Source organism: Aulonocara stuartgranti (genome assembly GCF_965226115.1).
Source record: "Aulonocara stuartgranti genome assembly, chromosome: 14".
NCBI classification, from domain to species: Eukaryota; Metazoa; Chordata; class Actinopteri; order Cichliformes; family Cichlidae; genus Aulonocara; species Aulonocara stuartgranti.
Genome location: NC_138950.1, coordinates 6,816,459 through 6,834,961, shown reverse-complemented (window position 1 = coordinate 6,834,961; position 18,503 = coordinate 6,816,459). Strand labels below are relative to the sequence as shown.

The 18,503-nt window shown below is 43.6% G+C and overlaps 1 protein-coding gene across 3 annotated transcripts in view; it reads right to left on the bottom strand.

The window, feature by feature from the left end:
- Positions 1 to 16,373, bottom strand: part of cdon (cell adhesion associated, oncogene regulated) — a 32,205-nt gene extending 15,832 nt beyond the window's left edge. Inside the window, exons 1-6 of one of the 3 annotated variants that reach the window (XM_082502978.1) lie at positions 15,825 to 16,373; positions 2,746 to 2,884; positions 1,888 to 2,166; positions 1,225 to 1,371; positions 431 to 574; positions 46 to 333 (exon numbers count right to left, since the gene is read on the bottom strand). In XM_082502978.1, the coding sequence (XP_082359104.1) occupies positions 46 to 333; positions 431 to 574; positions 1,225 to 1,371; positions 1,888 to 2,166; positions 2,746 to 2,818 (931 nt within the window). In that variant the 5' untranslated portion in view covers positions 2,819 to 2,884; positions 15,825 to 16,373. Of the gene's footprint in view, positions 1 to 45; positions 334 to 430; positions 575 to 1,224; positions 1,372 to 1,887; positions 2,167 to 2,745; positions 2,885 to 9,822; positions 9,874 to 15,824 lie in introns of those variants that run through there. The other 2 variants (XM_082502980.1, XM_082502979.1) reach the window with 2 other exon arrangements.
- Positions 16,374 to 18,503: the final 2,130 nt, after the last annotated feature.

Sequence of the window (18,503 nt, the reverse complement as noted above, 5' to 3'; positions counted from 1 at the left end):
CAAACAGTCACCACTCACACTCCTCTCTCATTGTGTTTTTCTTACCGAGAACCTTCACAGTATAGTTAGCGCTGACGAGAGTCCCCTGCTCCGTCTCAACAGCGCAGGTGTAACTGCCTTCATCGCTTCTCATCGCCCCAACAAAGGCCAGATTGTTGTGCTGTCGTTGGTGAGAAGGCCCCGGTATGACCTTGCCATTCTTAAACCACTTAGCTGCAGGTGCAGGACTACCAGACACAACACACTCCAAGGTCAGCGGCTGCGACTTCTCAATCGAAACAGTCTTTGGGGTTTTGGGATAAACGATCTGCACTGAGGAGGAGGGGTCTGAATCTAAACAAACCAAAAAAAAGACAAAGACGTTCGTTGGTCTGACATAACAGAGCAGACATATAAACGCTTCTCCTTGATTTAACATCATCTAACTTACATTTGACGGACAGCTTAGTGCCATGAGACTGTATGACGGTCTCCTTGGTAACAGGGTTCACTGCACCACATTTATACATGCCCTGGTGCTGGGCTGAAACAGAGATAATCTGGAGGTTGCCAGATGGAAGTATTAAATAGTCATCTGAAAAGAGAAGGAAAGGATTAAAGTAATAGGAAGGCCTCCACAGTATACAGCCAGCATGCATCACACCACAAGCAGATGAACAAAAGGGGACAAATGCATGGATTCCTTCATAAATTTTCAAAATGAATGACCAAATGGAAGTGTCTGTTTTGAGGAAATCATATTCACAGATGGCTTCACCAAACTTTACTTAACTCCCTCAAAGTAGTCTTCACTTCTTATCAGAGTCTCTACACTGGAACAAATTATTTTTAAAATCAATAAAAACAAAGCAATAAAAATGAAATATAGAAAATCAAATGTTTATTTATTAAAACAAGAATACTATAGAAGGAATATGTACCAATCAAGGAAAATTCATTTGACCAGATTCCATTAAATCTAAAACTCTGCCTTGCACTTATATCACAAAATCACATGGAAAATTTACATGTAATGAAAAATTTTCATAAAGCTCAAAAATACTTTATAATTTAGCGTAGTGCAGTGTTGCACTTTTTAAATATTCTACAGTCTATTTAGAGCTCATGAATAAATAAAGAAAACTGACATAAGTGGTATTTTTACAATTGAACACTTTTTGACTTTTTCAGAGAACAGCATATACAGTTAGAAAAACTACACATTTATCTGAGTTTCAAACATACCTTTTGAAGCTTCCACCCAGCCCCCCTGTATCCTCAGTCTAGGAATAGCTGGAGGAATGCTACGTGGTAGAGGACACTCTATAAGAGCAGTGCTCCCTTCCTGCACTGATAATGACCGCCGTTGCCCATCTTCGTATTTTGATATTTCTGCATGGATAGAAATAAACACAATTGCCTTAGTTCAACTTTCCTTGAGTCCAGAATATCAGACATTTAATATCTTCTGAGCATCTGCACAGTCAGTGACAAAGATGATCAGCACTACTTGAGCTGAGCTGTTTGTGTTGGACCACTTGGCTTGTTTATTGTTGCAGTGAGTGATTCGACTCATGCCTGATACAGTTCCAAAGCAAGGTCAGCCTCTTAGCATACTGTCCAAGAGCAAGAAGCATCCCAGCAGGAACATGCTGCACACAGGAAAGCCCAAAGCTCATTAAGGATACCGGTCAAGAGGCATCTGGAACGATGCCCGAGTAAAAGCTCCTACTGCTTCCTTCCCCTCCGCCACTCAGCAGCAGGCAGCTGAGGATAGGCATTCTTTCTAAGTGTTCAGCAATCACGAAATAGCCTTCCTTTTCTCAAGGCCATTTCCTCTCTTTCTTCATCACTGCGCTTTGAAGTGAGCGGGAGCATGCACAGGACTCTAATTCTCTGCATCCGTACCTGCTATGGCAACACGCGCGTAGCGGCTGGCGATGGCGGGCCCGTGGTCTAAGCGTGCCACACACTGATAGACACCAGCATGACTGGGCATAAGGGAGGAGATTGTGAGGGAGCCACTGCCAAGCTCCACACCAGGCAGAGTGTCCCGGTCCAGGGGAAGGCCTCGGAAGCGCCAGGAGACCACCGCTGATGGAGGACTTACAGAGCACTGCAGATGGACAACAGAGCCTTGACTCTGAACCAAGGAGGCGGGCTCAGAGTGGAAAGATGGATATTGAGCTGATGAGAAGACGAGAGCAGAGAAAAACAGGTTCAGACATGTGAATTAATAAACGGCAGGCTTGCTCAAATTATAAATCAAATTATAACTGTCGCATTGTTGTTAAAGCTGTTTTAATAAACTTACACAATAGAGACTGACTGACAAATTACTGTGCAGTATTTGCCAATACATTTCTTAAAGTAAAAGGCAGAAAGATGCTTGCGATAATTTAGAAAGAGTATAATCCAACAGCCTGTCAACAATTTCCCTTTTTTCAATAGAACTGCTTTTACACCAATAATTTCCAGTATTAATTTGTTTTTTGCTAGGGAAGACCAAAATGTGTAATTAAAAGGTCCAAAATATTTACTTTGAGTCGCACAAGTTAATTTATGGCCAATCAGGAGCTGAATCAGGAACACGCCTCTAAATCATCCACCTGACACTGAAAATATTTGCCTTTATTATTAACTATCTGTGTGTCCTCATTTGTGGACAGCATCCACTGTGTTTGTCAGCTTTGAAGCTGATCTTCTTCCATTTAAAAAAAGTTATTCTTTGCTAATAAAAGTAAATAGAGCTGTACAACAACTTACATGAGCAGGTGATCAGCAAAGACTGGCTGAGACACAGCACAGTGGACAGGAGGACCCTTAGGCCACTGTCCATGGTGCACTTTGACCCCTGCCAGAGGCCGTGTTGTCCAGTAAGTACGTCCACGTCTGTTCAGCAAACCTGCAACACACAGATGAGTAGAAAAACATATCAGGCCGCAGCTCTGCAGAGAAACATGGCGTCATGTACGCGAGCGCAAGAGACGACATGTAAACAAACAGCAAAGCAAGGAAGAGGAAACCAGAGGTGGGGGAAAAAAATCAATTAAGTTCCCGTTGAATCCTGAACGACAATCCCTCTAATCTTCACGACACATCCTCTTTACACACTCCTTGATCTACACCTCCCACCCTCTCTTCTGACCCCTCTTCTCACCCACTTCAGTGTCTGTGTGGAGGCTGGAATGTCCAGCCTCTCTGCTTCCTTCTCTTCCCACAAGACCGCTGAGATCTCCTGATAATGGAGTATCTGTGGAGAGACCGTCGCCTCACTCTTAATATCACTCTCTTGTCACACTGTGTTGCTTCCTCATAGGTTCAATGTAGCCTGAAGTGCAGGCCAGACACACACGGTAAGACAAGAGAAGAGCCAAAGAGAGAGACAGAAAAGAAGTGGAGGGCACGTAATTAGGAGCATTCCTCTATCCTTTTCAACCAGACCCCCCTCCGAATGCAACGCCTCCTCCTTTTTCTAAGAGTAATCCGGGCAAGCTTTGATCCCAGGTTCCTGGTTGCTAACCAGGGTTTGAGCCTGAGGCTGGAGGGACAATGGTTGTCCAGCTGTGATATTCACACTGGTGCTTCGTGGCTCGCAGACATTAGCGGAAGGGCCAACCGAGGCTGAAGGGTGGGTCAAATTAAAAGCATGATGCCTGGGTGGGAGCGGCGAGGCTCAACAGGTTTCTAACCCTCATTCTCTAACTAAAACATTGTTTCGTCCGCCCGACAATCAAGCAGGTCAATTTGGTTAGCCTCCTCTCGAGGGTGCAGTAGGGCTTGAAAAAGACCTGTTGGCGTGGGGCTACAATGAATATTTATTTCTGTCGTCAATTAATCTGCTAATTACTTTGCCAAAAAATAAACACAGGGATGTGAAGTGCTTACATGTAATTACAGTAATGCTGTGTGTATTAGGAGCACAATTAGTAATGTGCAAACTGTAATTAATGTCTCAAGCTTATACTGTAAAGGTTCAGAGCCTCCCACAATGAGACAGGCCTATTGTACCAAACTAAAACCAATGAAGCTTTCTTTGTAAGAAGATTAACTAATACAATTTTACCTTGTCATGTTAAACACCCAATAGCAACTCTGAAAGTTATTGCCATGAAGAGCAGTGTAGTTGGGATGAAAGTGAAGGTCAAGTCTGATGATAGGTGTGGTCTAACCCACGAGTAAATAGCGCTGGAGTCCATCCCACTCTCACTTCACGCCCTCCTCAGACCTTCTTTAAATTTTCATCTACTGTATTTGGTGTATAGTATATAAATATGATTAACTGGGGTAAAAACATTTTCTATGAAGGGTTCAGTCGAAACAGCAGTCTCTGAATTTGGTTACTGTCATGGATAGTGTGGCCTTTCGAGACAACTACACAAGGGGGTGTGAATGTTTTGCTTTTTTACATATAATTTGCTCATTTAAAGACATCAAGAGAGTGGCTACTTTAATGGACAGAACAACACAAGGTACTCTAGCAGCCAGGCCAAACTTCCACTAAATCGACCCACTGAACTGGACCTCTCCATCAAGTTTGTGACATCGACAAGTTGTATTATACAACCAAGCAGGTAAAGTGGTCCTTTTGAAGCTTCAAAATGCAGCATTTAAGACCAATAGGTGACACCCCTGCACCTCTGTCTATATTTTATATGCAATCTATAGTGGGGCTCGATATAATCAGAAGATGCTTTCTAGCTTTATGGTGGTGAAAGGTTCATAAATTCTTATAAAAGCCACAAATGGCAAGTCAAATGATTTATTGTGCCAACGCTATGTATATGCATTGCTAATTAGTTAACACTGTGCATTTTTTAAGGTCATTCTGAATGCTGGGGCTTTTGCTGCCTTCACTTGATGTATTCATACCCACTCTCTTCATCTTGCTCTCTCTCATTCTCTCAGAGGGCATACTGAGAGGAGAAGGATAGAAGAGGCAGGAAATAATAAACTCTTCCAGCTCTAGGCTCACGCCCCTGATCACCCAGAGGTCAAAGGTTATGGAGGAGTAGCAAAAGAGCGAGAGGATGAACCAGCGGGTGTCTGGTGGCTCTGGGACAGCTCCCAGAGGTTACCTCCAGCTGTCTCCGTTTCAATTACACACACTGACACACACACAACTAAATATTTAAAGCAAAACAAGAATAAAGTGCTTAAGAATTAATATTTAAAAATGAATTCTTTGTGAACCCTCTAGCCTGTAAGCTAGTTTACAACTGCCGAGTTTCAGGAACATGCCATGATGCATATGGTGTATTCTTTGCATTTTAGGCTCCATATTAACTGTGTCCATGCTACTTCACACAGATCAAACTTACATCTTTGCAGGCTGGCGTTTCTCCAGCCCACAAGTTGCAACAGGCCCTGCACACTACCCCCATGTCATCAGTGGAAACTATCTTTCTCTCTCTGCCGGAATAATGATATATAATTACAATAATAACAACAGTGCTAAAACAATGAACAACCAAGCATGGGCACACTGGCACACAGTACGGTGAGAAACCGGAGCTTTTTTCCCTCTGGCTACCTTTCCTTCGCTCTCTTATTTTAACCTGTTCAGTCCTCCCATCAGGAGGGCCAGTTGGGCACTAAAGTTCTGAATGGATGCCCTTGTGTAAACACACACACAGCTGCCTATCTGCCCTATTGATCTGGCACAACGAGGAAACACAAGGGCATCATTCCTGTTTCTTATCTTTTTGGCTTTCCCCTGACATCCGCCACCATGAAGCCTCCTCAGTGGAGACAGACACTGTGAGGATATCTCTTATCTTTCATCAGAGACTAGTCCTAATGCTGGCAACACTGGCTGCATGGAAAGGCAAGTCCAATTTCCTATTTCCAGACACCCAGACAAAAGTTGGAGTGGTCCTTTTACAAAGGGGAAGTCCCTGTCAACTGGAGCCGGATCAGCCTGAGACTCTTTTTTTCTTTTCCAGTGTTAATGGTGGAGTGTTGATCTCACTCCTCCACATTTTACCACCTAAAAGGAAAATATGTGGTATTCCCGTTTTCTTTCTCTCCTTCCCGAAAATCTGATCTTATGATACTGTCTGTTTTTGCACTCACGGTGTGGATGCATGGCCCTTCTCAAGGCAGGATCGAGCAGCTATAAATCGAAGTGACATCCTGCATAAAAATCAACTGTGCACCGTTGAAAGATGATACACCGAAAAAGAGTTTATTAAAATAAAAAATTAGGTGGATGTGTCAGCGAGTTCAAGTGGAAACGTTCCTATTTTTTTGGGTGTGGGGGGTTGACCCATGTGTGTTTGGCAAATCTTTGACTGACACTTGGCTTAACGGTGCAACTGCAAGAAAAACATCAATCTCCTGAGACTTTGTAACTCTGTTTTCTGTGTTGTTTTTTTACTTCATCTGTCATACTCCCTTCCGGACAACTCCACAGTACAGATATATGATTGAGAGGCACCACCTTTATTTTTCTATCAAGGGAGACATTCAAACAGAGGAATAAAACCATCTACCCCCTCACAGGACAAGCAGGATCCCTGGTGATGACACAGGAGAAAATAAACACACTGACAGGCTGCCCTCAGGGAAAAGAAAGGGATTTGAGTTCTAGGGCGATTAGCACCTGCACCTCTTTTTTGGCCCCCTCTCTGCAGGAACTACTTAAAGCCCCATCTGCCCCCATGTGGGACTGGCCCATATCCCTGTCATATTGGGTAAACAGGGACAAAAGCAATGCAGCGAAGCATCAAAGACCTGGAGGGCAGAGGAAGAACAGGTCACAACTGGTGCTGCTGACTGAGACAGGGGCCTGGCTTCTCTGCTTCACAGAGAAACACAGACACCATGATGCAGCCCTCCAACATTAATGCACTAATTTTATATCATGTTTTTATCATAAATGACTAATAATGAATAGTAGAAGAGCACAAATTCATTAAATCAAAAGGTTTAGTTTAAGAAAGAGCAAACTGTTACAGGTGACCAGAACCAATTGAAGCTTAGAGATAAAGATGTCAAGGGTAAATGATCAGTGGGGTGTAAGAGAAAGGGCAAGTCTTTTCTGGTATGATGGTCTAATCTGACCTGTGTGCCGAAGCGGATTCACATGCTATACCCCAAACCTGTCTGCACTCGCCCCACATCTCACTGACAGAGGATCTGCAGCACACACATTCCTCAGTTCCACAAAGAGAGAGCATGACAGACACACAGAAAAAGACAGAGAAAGACACACACACACACACACACACACACACATACACACAAGAGATGGGAGATAAATTCTGAATGATGAGAGGCAATGGGGTAAAAAAGCTATAACAGAAAAATAAAAAGAAAGGCTCCCTGGAAGAGAAGTAAAAGGAGATGTGTAGGATTTAAAAAGGTGAAACATTCAATAGGAGGTGAAAAGTGGCCAAGCCCAAACTTCTTTCTCCTCCTTTATTTGGCTCGGAGATAGAAGCGTACAGATAAAGACATCCAAAACTGCCAAAACTGACTGATGATTCAGCCGAGCTACATTCAGCTCAGCCCAGAAACTTTGGAAGACCCGACTCATAGAACAGACTCTAAGGGACCATTATGGGCTTCTTGTATTGGTCTGGGTGAGTCCACCGAGGCAGCCCGGGGCCACCGAGAAAAACTAATGAGTGGAAACACTGGGCCTCTGGTATGGCCTTACTCTGTCTGATTGAAGACTGAGATCTTATTAAAAGTGGGACTGTCTTAGACAGAAGGGGGTGAGCTAAAGTAAGGGAGAAAAAGACAGACATGATTTGGAATGAACTGAGGGAATTAGGGAAAGAAAGGGAGGGTCCTTTTTGTTTTACAATGAGAAGGAGGTTTTAGTCTATCCATGAGACAAATCGACTGCATTTGTCTGAGCCTGAGAAAGTTAATGAAGGTGTCTCAATAAAAGATTTAAACAGAGTTTTCTACAGCAGACATCTTCAAGGACAGGCTACTTTTGAGACACTTGTTTCTCTCATGTCTGTGTGCAGCTGACAGACAACCATCAGTCCGGGAGGCGCAGGGTGATGACGAGGCCAAGCGGGTCCCAGAGCATCTTGACGCCAAGGTCCTGACTACAGTGCTGTTGTACGGGACAGAAGAGCAATGAAAGGAGAGGCCCCTGGGGATCAGACAGTCACATCCCACAAAGCCCTGTTTACCAAGGACACACACCCCATTCCCCCACCTCCTCCCAACAACGCCTCCGTTCACCAGAGTCCGACCCTCCCAAAGTGCCAGGGCCGGGACCTGGGAGACAGTGCTAATTCTACCCTCAGGCTTGTTGGCCAAGGAAACAAACAGAGAGCTGAGAGTGGATAGAAAGAGGGAGGGGGTAAAAAGATTGAGACAGAAGGGATAGAGACTGAATGGTACAGTATGTAAGACCCATCTTAATTGGCGATTGTTCTGCAATGTCTTGTTTTTCCTGGGAATCTGTGCGGGGGAGGGACAGGAAAGTAGGGAGGTATGGTTGTTTCCCAAGGTCCTGAACAGCAGGATTAACCACAGGGGCGAAACTCAATAGCAGCCTCGGACATTGGAAACAGATCCCTGGGTATCGCCACCATACAAGGCCACCTCGAGACCTTTTGCAAAGCGCATGTAACTAACAACCCTACCCCATTGTCTAAGCTCTCTGGGCCCTTCCAACTGATTTCACAGGCCTTTCAGCCCACAGGGGAACGTCTGCTCAGACGAAAAGGTAATTCTGATGGAAAGAAGGAATGCAGAAGAAGGCCTTCTTGCCCGCAGGGTGCGTTATAACACTGATCACCAGCATGTGCCAAGACGTTGATTCATCATGGCAAGTGCGAGGGGAGCTGGGAGCTTGTGCAGCCGTGGCACCGGGGGCAGGAGGCCACAGATTTACATTCCCCACTATCAGTCCTGATTAGAGAGATGATGGGAAAACATGCTGATGCAGGGGAGGAGAAAAATGATCAAGTTTGCCAAAAGACTTGAAAATGTCCAGCTCTGCTGTGGGAGTCAAGATGCTATCTGTGTTTTAAATGCTGTTGTGTGGGCTATAAACCATGGGCATACAGCGATCCAGCTGCCCCCACCCTTTCTCCACTAAGCGCAGTCTCCCGTCCCTCCCCAGCTCTCCTGGATTCCATCACTGCCCGTGTCTCTACAGCAACAAGCAGCAAAGACGCAGACAAACAATTCCTGTTCAGTCTCCTCCTGATAGGTCCCTGGCTGCCAACCAAAAGCACTTTCAGACTGAAACATACATTAAATAATGTAATTTCAAACATGTGCAGCGAAAACAAAATGACAAGGTGTCCAAATAGATACTAACAAGAAACTCAGTTTCACAAAGTCAGGATTTAAAACCGGCCAGAAATAAAACTGAACTGGGCTGCCTCAGCAGCTCTTCTTCATTTGTCACTCGAGAGGCGTGAGAAAGAAAGTGCACACAGACATTTTCATTTTTTCATAATGATAAATGCACTTTGTAAGTATAACAGAGTAATGGCAACATATTCATGCTGGAGAGGAGTGTGTGTGTGTGTGTGTGTGGACGGGGTGAGGAAAGCCTCATCTGCTAAAAACTCCCCAGCCACCGGCACAACAAAAACAAAGACATGCAAAAAGGTTAAAATATAATTAGTCTTCTTCACAGATTCCACAAATCTCTTGCAAAAACCCAAACAAACCAACCCAACCCCCCCTTACACGTACAAGCTCGAAGACCCAAAGATAAATATACAGTCCCAAACAGAGTGTGTAAATGCTTTATTTAGTTTGTCTAAATGTTTATCCGTCTCTCCTTGTAACGCTCCTCTTTTGCTGCGCAGCCATCAAATGATCGCAAAACAAACTCGGTGGCGATACATCAACACTCACATCATCCGAGTTTCCACTTCTGGCTCCTGGTCAAACTGTAAAAAGCTCTCCGAAATGTTTAGGGTCCCCGCTGCTCACTGCTGCAGCACTGGAGGTGAGAAAAGCTTTTGGGAGATGATGTAGTGCTGCAGCGGCGCCAACAGAAACGCAACCTCAATGACAACACCAAAACACAGCGGAAATAGAAAAACTGTGGCTTACGGCAACTCTGTTTTTTCTTGTCTGGGTTCGTGTGTTTGCTACTGTGTGAAAGCGCCGCGAAACGGTGACAGTGATTTACTTTACTTTGTTAAAGTCAGTCAAAACAGAGTTTTATCTATCCATCTCAAGGCAGAACTATACTCCGCAGGATGCAGAATGTCTGCTCCCATCTTAAAATATTCTCCGAACAATGTAAAAGGCTGGACCAACCCTATGTTTTATCCCTCTGACTTACATTCCTCCACTCACTTTGAATATCTTTTATAAATAGGGGGTTCCAATGTTCCCTAAAGGCTCACATCTCAGAGTAGGGAAGGCCCAAAATGGCACCCACAACCACAAGCCCAGAGGCAGGCAGCAGCAGTACCCACACTGCCTCACACTCTGATCTGGGAGGAAAACAGCCCTTCAAACAAGAAGCCTGTTTGTCAGCTGCAGGGGAGTGCCAGCCGCTAGTTTTGCCTTAATATAGTCTTGCTGATCTTTGTGCTGGCTTTTCAGCAGCACACACATTCTGGTTTGCAGAAAACCCATGTCAGATGTGACTTATTGGTTCAACATTTGAAATAGAAAGCTGCGGTCGCTCCGCAGATTCAAGCAGAAAAGGCTAACTCTTGGAGCCTGCGACGAGGTGACGGACTAATGCAGGCGTATTTAGTGGGGTCGCTAACAGGAAGGGGAAAAGAAATTAATCTTGCAAACAGGAAGACGCTGAGGATGCAGAAAGAAAAGGGGAAAAAAAATATTCTGAAATACTCTGCAGGAGGAGTCCAGTTCATAAGTTCACTCCCTGAAATCTTCTCTGGGGCTGATTAACAACACAGGACGATGGCTTTCATCGGGTATCTGCACGCGCAAATGCCACGTTAGGCCTTCCCGGGGAAAATTTTGTTCTCTGTCGTGCATGTGGTGCTCTGCATCATGCTAAAGACACATGTACTGTAGCTGCACAAGCCAAGAGGCACTCCCTCAGATGATTATGAGCCCATAAATAAAGGCATCTAGAGAAAGCGACGTACTTCAAACCATGGCTCGAGATCATTAAAGTATTCTAGTCCATTTTCATCTTTTGTTCTATCCATATAACCCCCACATCCCCAAGCTATGGATCAAAGTTAACCCAACTATATTTTCCTGTGGTAAAAAGTGCATCCCACTGTGTCGCACAACCTGCCCTTGGGGTATTCTCAGAATCTACGCAGCCGCCTGGACGCTGCGTTTGTGCTTTAAAGCGCTACGTGTGTGGTATTGGCTTACATTCCCTTATCATATTGAAAGCATGGACACATATATATTTAGCTAAGGCCTGTATTTCCATTACATTAACAGTATGCAAACATTTTTCAGAGAACAAGCAGACCTCTTCACCCTGCCTATCTCCTCATTCCGCTGCATTTCAGTGGCTGGCTGGAACATCTGTTTCTGCTGCTCCAAAAACTGTTTGTTTGTCTTAACAATTATGCCCTGATGTTTCTCATTTTATTTCTCAAATCTCCTGAAAGTCGTTATCCAGTTTCAGGTCCTTCAAGGTTCTGAATTTTTAGAAACTCAATATGGTGATCTGTTGAGAGCTGGTGTATACGTTGAGTTACAGTCAGCTCACCTTTGACATTTCGGAAGAGTCGTACCAGAGGAAGCACGCAGCTCATCTGTAACCTACAGGAGAAACAAGTTTGCGTAGTACGGCGAGTCTGTGCTGCTGTGTTTGGATCATCTGTCAGAGTCGGGGGAATAGAAGAAATAGGGAGGTGTGGGGGAGGTGGGGGTCCCGCAGAGAGAAATGTGTGTAGCATAGTTAAAATAATGACAGTGTGAGCTCATAGGAGATAAGAAGCGCTACTTATGTCTGCTTCACATAAACACAAGCGACACCTTACAGCTACCTCAATTCCAACCCAGTTCCGCTCACAGCCAGCCCACAGAATATATTTACAGAGGGAAACTGAAGTTGGAAAGTAAAGCCTTTTTTGTTAGCACCGCAGCTGCAGGGCGCTCTCACCAACCCAGCAGTCACAAGAGCTCAAACTCTTACTCTGACCTGCCCATCTTTCCCAGCGACCCCCTGCCCATGGCTGCTGGGTGTTGTCAATCAGCACCCCCCATGGCTCCTTGAACATGGGGGCTCTTTGGCATGCTGCCCACAACTCCCCTCTGTCCATCTAATGGGGCCTGAGGTCTGACTCTACCCTTGACGAATGGGAGCTGAAGCTCTCAGAGTAAAGGGCAGCAATAGAAAATGGTAAAAATGCTGCAGTATGACTCAATCCCTGAGCAATGAGAGTAAAAGGAGGGCTATATGTCAAGAGTTTAAAACAAGCCAGGTTTTGGTTTGGGAATAGTTACTTGTACGTTTTAACGTCAACCATAAAACAGTTTCATAAATTCTACATTATTATTACTAAGAAGCTGAAATGGATTAGTAATCAGAGATTTAGAAAATGAATGAGTCTTAATTCCAGCAGTCAAAATATTGTGAAGGAGATGAAAACTAACGTCACCGCTCCAAAAACTAAATTTTCTCCTGCTTTATGACTCTCATAACATTCTTCTCAGCCAAAGGTTGAATCCAATGGTGCAATAATACGACAGATCAGAGCGCGAAACCAAATAAACAAGCAAGCCACATTGTGATTTAGGTTTTAAACTCACTTCCATTCACTTTAGAGCCAGAACTGAGGTTTACTGACAGGCCTCAAATCTGTTCGGCTTAGAAAAGGGGAGAATGTGGGAGATGGCCAAAATATACTCGAGTCTCCCTCTTCCTCCACACTCACCTCAGACAAACCTTCATCTACAAATCTACAACTAAACTGCTTATTCACAATTAGTTTTAACAGCAGAATTACTTTAAAAATGGTGAGAAAATGATGAGAAGGGCCACTGGACTTTCCCAGAGTCTGAAGTAAGAGGAAAAAAAAGCATCTCAGGATATTAGATTTTTTTTTTTTACATTTTCTTTAATGACTTTAATTGTCAGTCAACTTATTAATTAATCATATGAGTATTAAAAAATGTTTTATAATCTCAGGAACTGCAAGATTTCACTGTATATATGACTTTACTTTTTGGTTTAATCATTAACAAAACCACATTCAGCAGTCATTTGTCATTGCTGGTGTGCAAGTGGTTGTGAGAATATAGTACTGCATCAGAAAAATCAAGAGAGCCATTATAAGTGCCGGAGCTGGTATCATTACACGTGGTTATGTCCAAATTGCCCACTTAACATAGTTCTCCTACAGCAACATGTGTTTATCATTAACGAGCACCCTAATGGCTCAAACATTATTCCAACTCGCTTAATGGCATCGTTGTGCTTTGTTCAGGTCTGTCTGATAAGCGCCGAGCCACTAATGGTTTATTAATTTCCCTAAATACATGCAGGGAAAACAAACACACACACACACACACACACAAAAAGGGTCTGAGGCTCTGTCCTCCAATTCAGTCACATTCCCAATACAAAGCTACTATAGATAAACACAGTCAATTGTACTAAATACATTAAAGTCATTCTGGAAAGTTTAAAATCAGGAACTTGTACTATACCATACAGCAATATAGTTTGGACACAAAAGAGAGCCTCATATAGACGGTATTTAAAAAAAAAATAACAGAGCAAATAAAGACTGTAAACACATATTTCTGCTGCCATAAAACAAAGATACGTTTGGCAATTGAGCTTTCTGAATAAAGGAGTAGTCGGTCCAAGAGGACTGACTGAGTAGAAAGCAATGCAAGGATCATAGAGCCAATTAGGTTACAATGAGGGAAAGCGGCTGCAGAAAAAGTTACACCTTAGTTTTTTGTTTATTTATAAAAAGAAAAATTTCTTGGAACAGACTCAAACCTGAGGAAGGATTTCTCCTTCAAAATCAACGCCCTGAACACAAAGAGCAAATCTCGCTCTGCCCTTGTCAAAAGCTCACCCAATATTGGGAAGCACTGAAAGGATTTGAAAGCCATCGGAAGTGTCTTCTTGTCCCCCACCAACGTAACAATGCGTGAGCAACTGTTTGAACTTGAAAGTGTTTTATCTGAGTGCAGCCATGTGTGTCCCACTGACTCGATGTCATGCATTCGAGAGGGATTCAAGACTTTGTTCTTGATAACTTTTAAGTGTTCAGCTTTCTGAGAGTCACCCCTATGTAACAATAGTCGCTGTGAAGCTCTGATGATAAGGATGAACAGCAGACAGAGGAAGTTGAGGAATCTGGCATCAGCAGCCACCACGTTACCGTCACTTTTACTCTGCCGCTTTCCACGTTTCCACCCAGAGCAACAGTCTTAATCTCATATTATCACTTACAATATTTATGGTGCATACTACATTTTCATATGCACATTTAGCTGAAAGTTTTATAAATACAATGATTTAGAAAACTGGGTTACATCAGCATAGGACTGTGAAAACATAAATCTTTAAGTTCCTGAAGTGCATAGCCTGAATAAAATTAGTTCATGCCCACACTTGTACAACTAGTCTTGAGCTCAAAGCAGCGCCGTCTTTATTTCTACTTTTTTGTTTTGTTTTTTTTATTTGTAAGATTAGAAGAGTGAGAAGGAACATGAAACCGAGGAGAATTGAGCAACGTGAAGGCTGTTTCATGACCATATATTTGCACACCTGCATATTTTTTCTTCAGTATACTCAAAGATTTCTCTTTGTCTCTAATGTTTTTACTCTTTGTCAAAAGCATGCCCCTGGTTGAGTAAATAATGACACCTTCTGTCTGCCAGGCAGGTAAAGTCGCTTTTGCATGCTTTGCACAGTGATTTGTGCACTTGCCAAGTGTCTGAGCAATGGTAACATGGATTTACCAAACCAACGTTTATGACACCCTCTGGGGATTCATCTGAAACAATAAAGGCTCTCTGTTTTTGTAGGAAAAAAAACACACTACTTCAAATATTAGTCCAAGCCACCATGTTTCTGCACAGTGGTAAATGTGGCAGCTCGAGCAGTTTTTCTGTGGATCTTCTCTATAATAAAAGTATGACTTGTTGACAGTCCATTTTCAGCTTTTACCAAGGTGAATCCAATGTGTCAGAGGAGTGACATGTTTGCCTTTTTTCTAAAAATGTTCTTTCATCTTTCAAAGAAGAAATGGAGCCTGCAGGCCATCTGATTTCAACTGTGGGATGTTAACTCGAGCGTAGCTGCCTTCAAGGAGCTGCCAGAACTGTTTACCAAACAAATATTTTGGATTTTCTTTTGCTTCAAATCAGGGGATACATAAAGGATAAAGAGAACTGCTGAATAGCAACGTTAATCTGAGTGCTTCTGTGCGTGTTCAAGCAAAATACAAACCATGGCTGTAGGCAAAAGAATTGCTTAAAGGAGTCTTATGAATTGATTTCAGCATTAGAATTTAAAAGAGATTATTTCAAGCTCTTTTAGGACCATAACATCATATTCTTATACTTCACGCAAAGCAATGCAGACTCAATACTCAGTGCCGCCAGTACAATTATGGGCAATAATTATTTAAAGTCATAGCAGACTTGGTTTATAGTGCGGGCCCTTAATTCATGGAAACGTACACACGCTCCGCTCGCCACAGTGCCACTCCGCGCCGCTGGTCTCTCCGCCACAATTCAAAGTTAAGAAAACGAGACAACATGGATCAAATCGGCACCGTGGAGCTCTCTGCCTATTTTATCCTAGCATCTCTTTTGTTTTTCCCTGAAAACTCGAGCTTTCCACATTGAATCCTACCCCAGGTCTTCTCCCAGCCAGCCAGCCGGTCAGGCAGCCAGCCTGGGACTCCCCTCTCTGCCTCCCCTCCGTGCCGTCTTACCTCTGTTGCAGGAGAGCAAAAGCTGCGAGACGTCCGGTGAATTAGCAGCAAAACGCATTCTTCTGTTGGCAAATCCGTACCGGGCCCTCCATTAGAAACGGGCTCAAAGTGCGAGACGGCTTGAGGAACATGAAAGCAGTCGGAGAGGTTGAAAAGGGGAGAGAGAGAGTTCAAACCCGTAAAAGCAGCGCAGGCGTCGGGGCCAAGGTGCGCCAAGTCCCCCCTGGTCGAAACTCGCGTTACGTCGGTGGTGGAGAGTTTTCTCTGGAGTCCGTTTCTCTCAGTAAAAGTCCCGACTTGGCGCTCTCTCTCTGCCTCTGTATGTCTGTCTTATTGTAACTTTCTGCAGTGCTCGGTCTCCGTCTCTACCGCTGCCTCTTCCACACACGCATCTTTGAAGTCAGTGTCGAATTGCTCCGCAAATCATGGCAGCGGCGAAGCTGGTCGTCAAACCAGGAATGTCCCAGCCCCGACGCTCAATACGACTCCTGGAAAAGGGGAGGGAGAGAAATAGCAGAGGGCTTGGGGGGTGTTGCCCTGTATAGACTGTGCATTAACAAGTTTTACAGTCTAACGAGAAAATAACTTCCTCCTTCCTCGTCTGCGCACACGCGTGGACAGCGTTATCAGGACGTTACCACAACATTCTCCCACTATTTAATACCACCTTAATGATGCACACTGATATCACCTTTTTACTGTAAACAATCAATGCTTCTCAAAAAAACTGATGGATTTTATGTCACTTATGAATCTCGAAAATTACAAAATGACAGCACAGATATTTTGAAATACTGGCCTGGTCTAAGTTGGCTAAAAGTTGGGCCCTTTTTTAATAAAGTGAAAAGCAGGGAGAGGATTCAATAGTCCACAATAAACTCTGATCTCCTGCAGCTTGGTAATTACTACAAGAAAACCTACTACACATGTAATGCTACTTACAATTCCAGAAACTCCAATATTCAGTTTGAATTATGCACAAAGAGGAGTCTGCGTCTGTGTTAGATGGTGAGGAGACACATTTATAGGTAAGAAGTATTTGTTTGGTATGTCAAAGTAAAATGAACAGCTACAGTGTAAAGCTATAACCACACATATTTAACATGCTTCTGCTTAATGCTCATTTAATTTCTGTCTGTCTGTCTTAATCTTGTGTTTCAGTCTCAGGGACTACTTTCATCAGATTTCTCTGCTCCTTGTAGACTAAACCAGCTCTCACTGGAACTATTGACTTGAGTCAAAGTTATTAGGGAGGGAGGGTGTTTGAACAGCTAATAGCTGTGGGTTATTCTTTGGCATCAGGCCTGTTGGTTGGATGGTCTGAATGTTGGTTGGCTGCTACAATTTCCTCATCACTAGGTGAGACGCCTTCTCAGCGAGGCAGGGGAGAGCGAGCTGTGAGTGTGAAACAGTCATCTGCTGTGCGTATGGGCATGAGTAAACAGCATAATCATCTTTGAGGTAGTAATTATGTGTTCCAGCGTTGGCTGGGCGGTGGAGGCAGCGACGGCGGGCCCACCCTGCTTTAGACAGCAGGTGCAGCTCACCATCTGACAGCTGACTCTAATGGAAGGTGTGAGCCAGTCCACCCAAGGCTGGGTCAACCCAGTCGGGGCTTTAGATGGCCACGGCCAAAGCCAACAAACCAGCAAATCTCTGACACAGCGAGCGAGGGAAAACAACATGGAGGAGGTGGTGAAGATGTCTGATGAAGGACAGAGGCCACACCTCTGTTTTCGCTCAGAAGAGTTGGACAGTCCTAACCTTTATTTAAAAAACATTCCAACAGACTTTAAATTGCTTATTTTGGCATTACAAGGTCCTTATTTTGGTTAAGGAATTATTTTTGCCCAGCATAAGTCATTTTCACAAATTACCTTTAAAATCATGACAAATTTCTCCAGAAATTGCCTAAATCTGCCCTTTCACAGACGTAGCATACAACAAGACATTATCTGTGTCTGATACATTCTCACTTATTGGAAATGCTGGTAGATAGGCAAGGTGTTTTGCCCACATAGAGCATTCAGGATGTAGGATATGATGCACATCAGCACACATGTGCTCGCTGTAAAGTCTCAGCACAATTATCTGCTCCGTTCACAAGTCTGTGTAATATCTGGTCCAAGTGATCTCATGTGCAGCTCCTTCAGGCAATGTCTAGAAGATTTCAGGGGTGCAGTACATGTATGAAAGTGGCTTAAACGTAACCAGATCCTGATGACTACAGACTGCTACTCCTCTCCTCAGACCATCAGAACCTTTTTTAGCTGGATCACTTTTAAACGTTAAATAAATGCAATTGGCAGAAGAAGGGTTTATCACAAAAGCACATTAGGGTTTATTACAGCCAAAAGCTTGTTTCTTTATTTGCTTATATAGCGATTTGAAGTAGTTATACACAATTTATTAACCAATAATAACCATAATCTGTTGAACCTTATAAACCTTTATGAAGTCAATGTTATTAGCTAGAGCTATCCGCTTTTCTTTTCTTTTTTCCTCATCTTTTTTCCACAAATGATTAATTTTCCTTCAGGCAGGTATTCAGCTCACTAATGACAGCCTCTCTCTCTCAGGGTCAGCCACTGGTTGGAGATGGAGACAGAGACTCCTGATGTTGAGGGGGGGGGAACGGGGTGATTGGACACAGTCGCATGTGAAAGGCCAGAGAGCGGC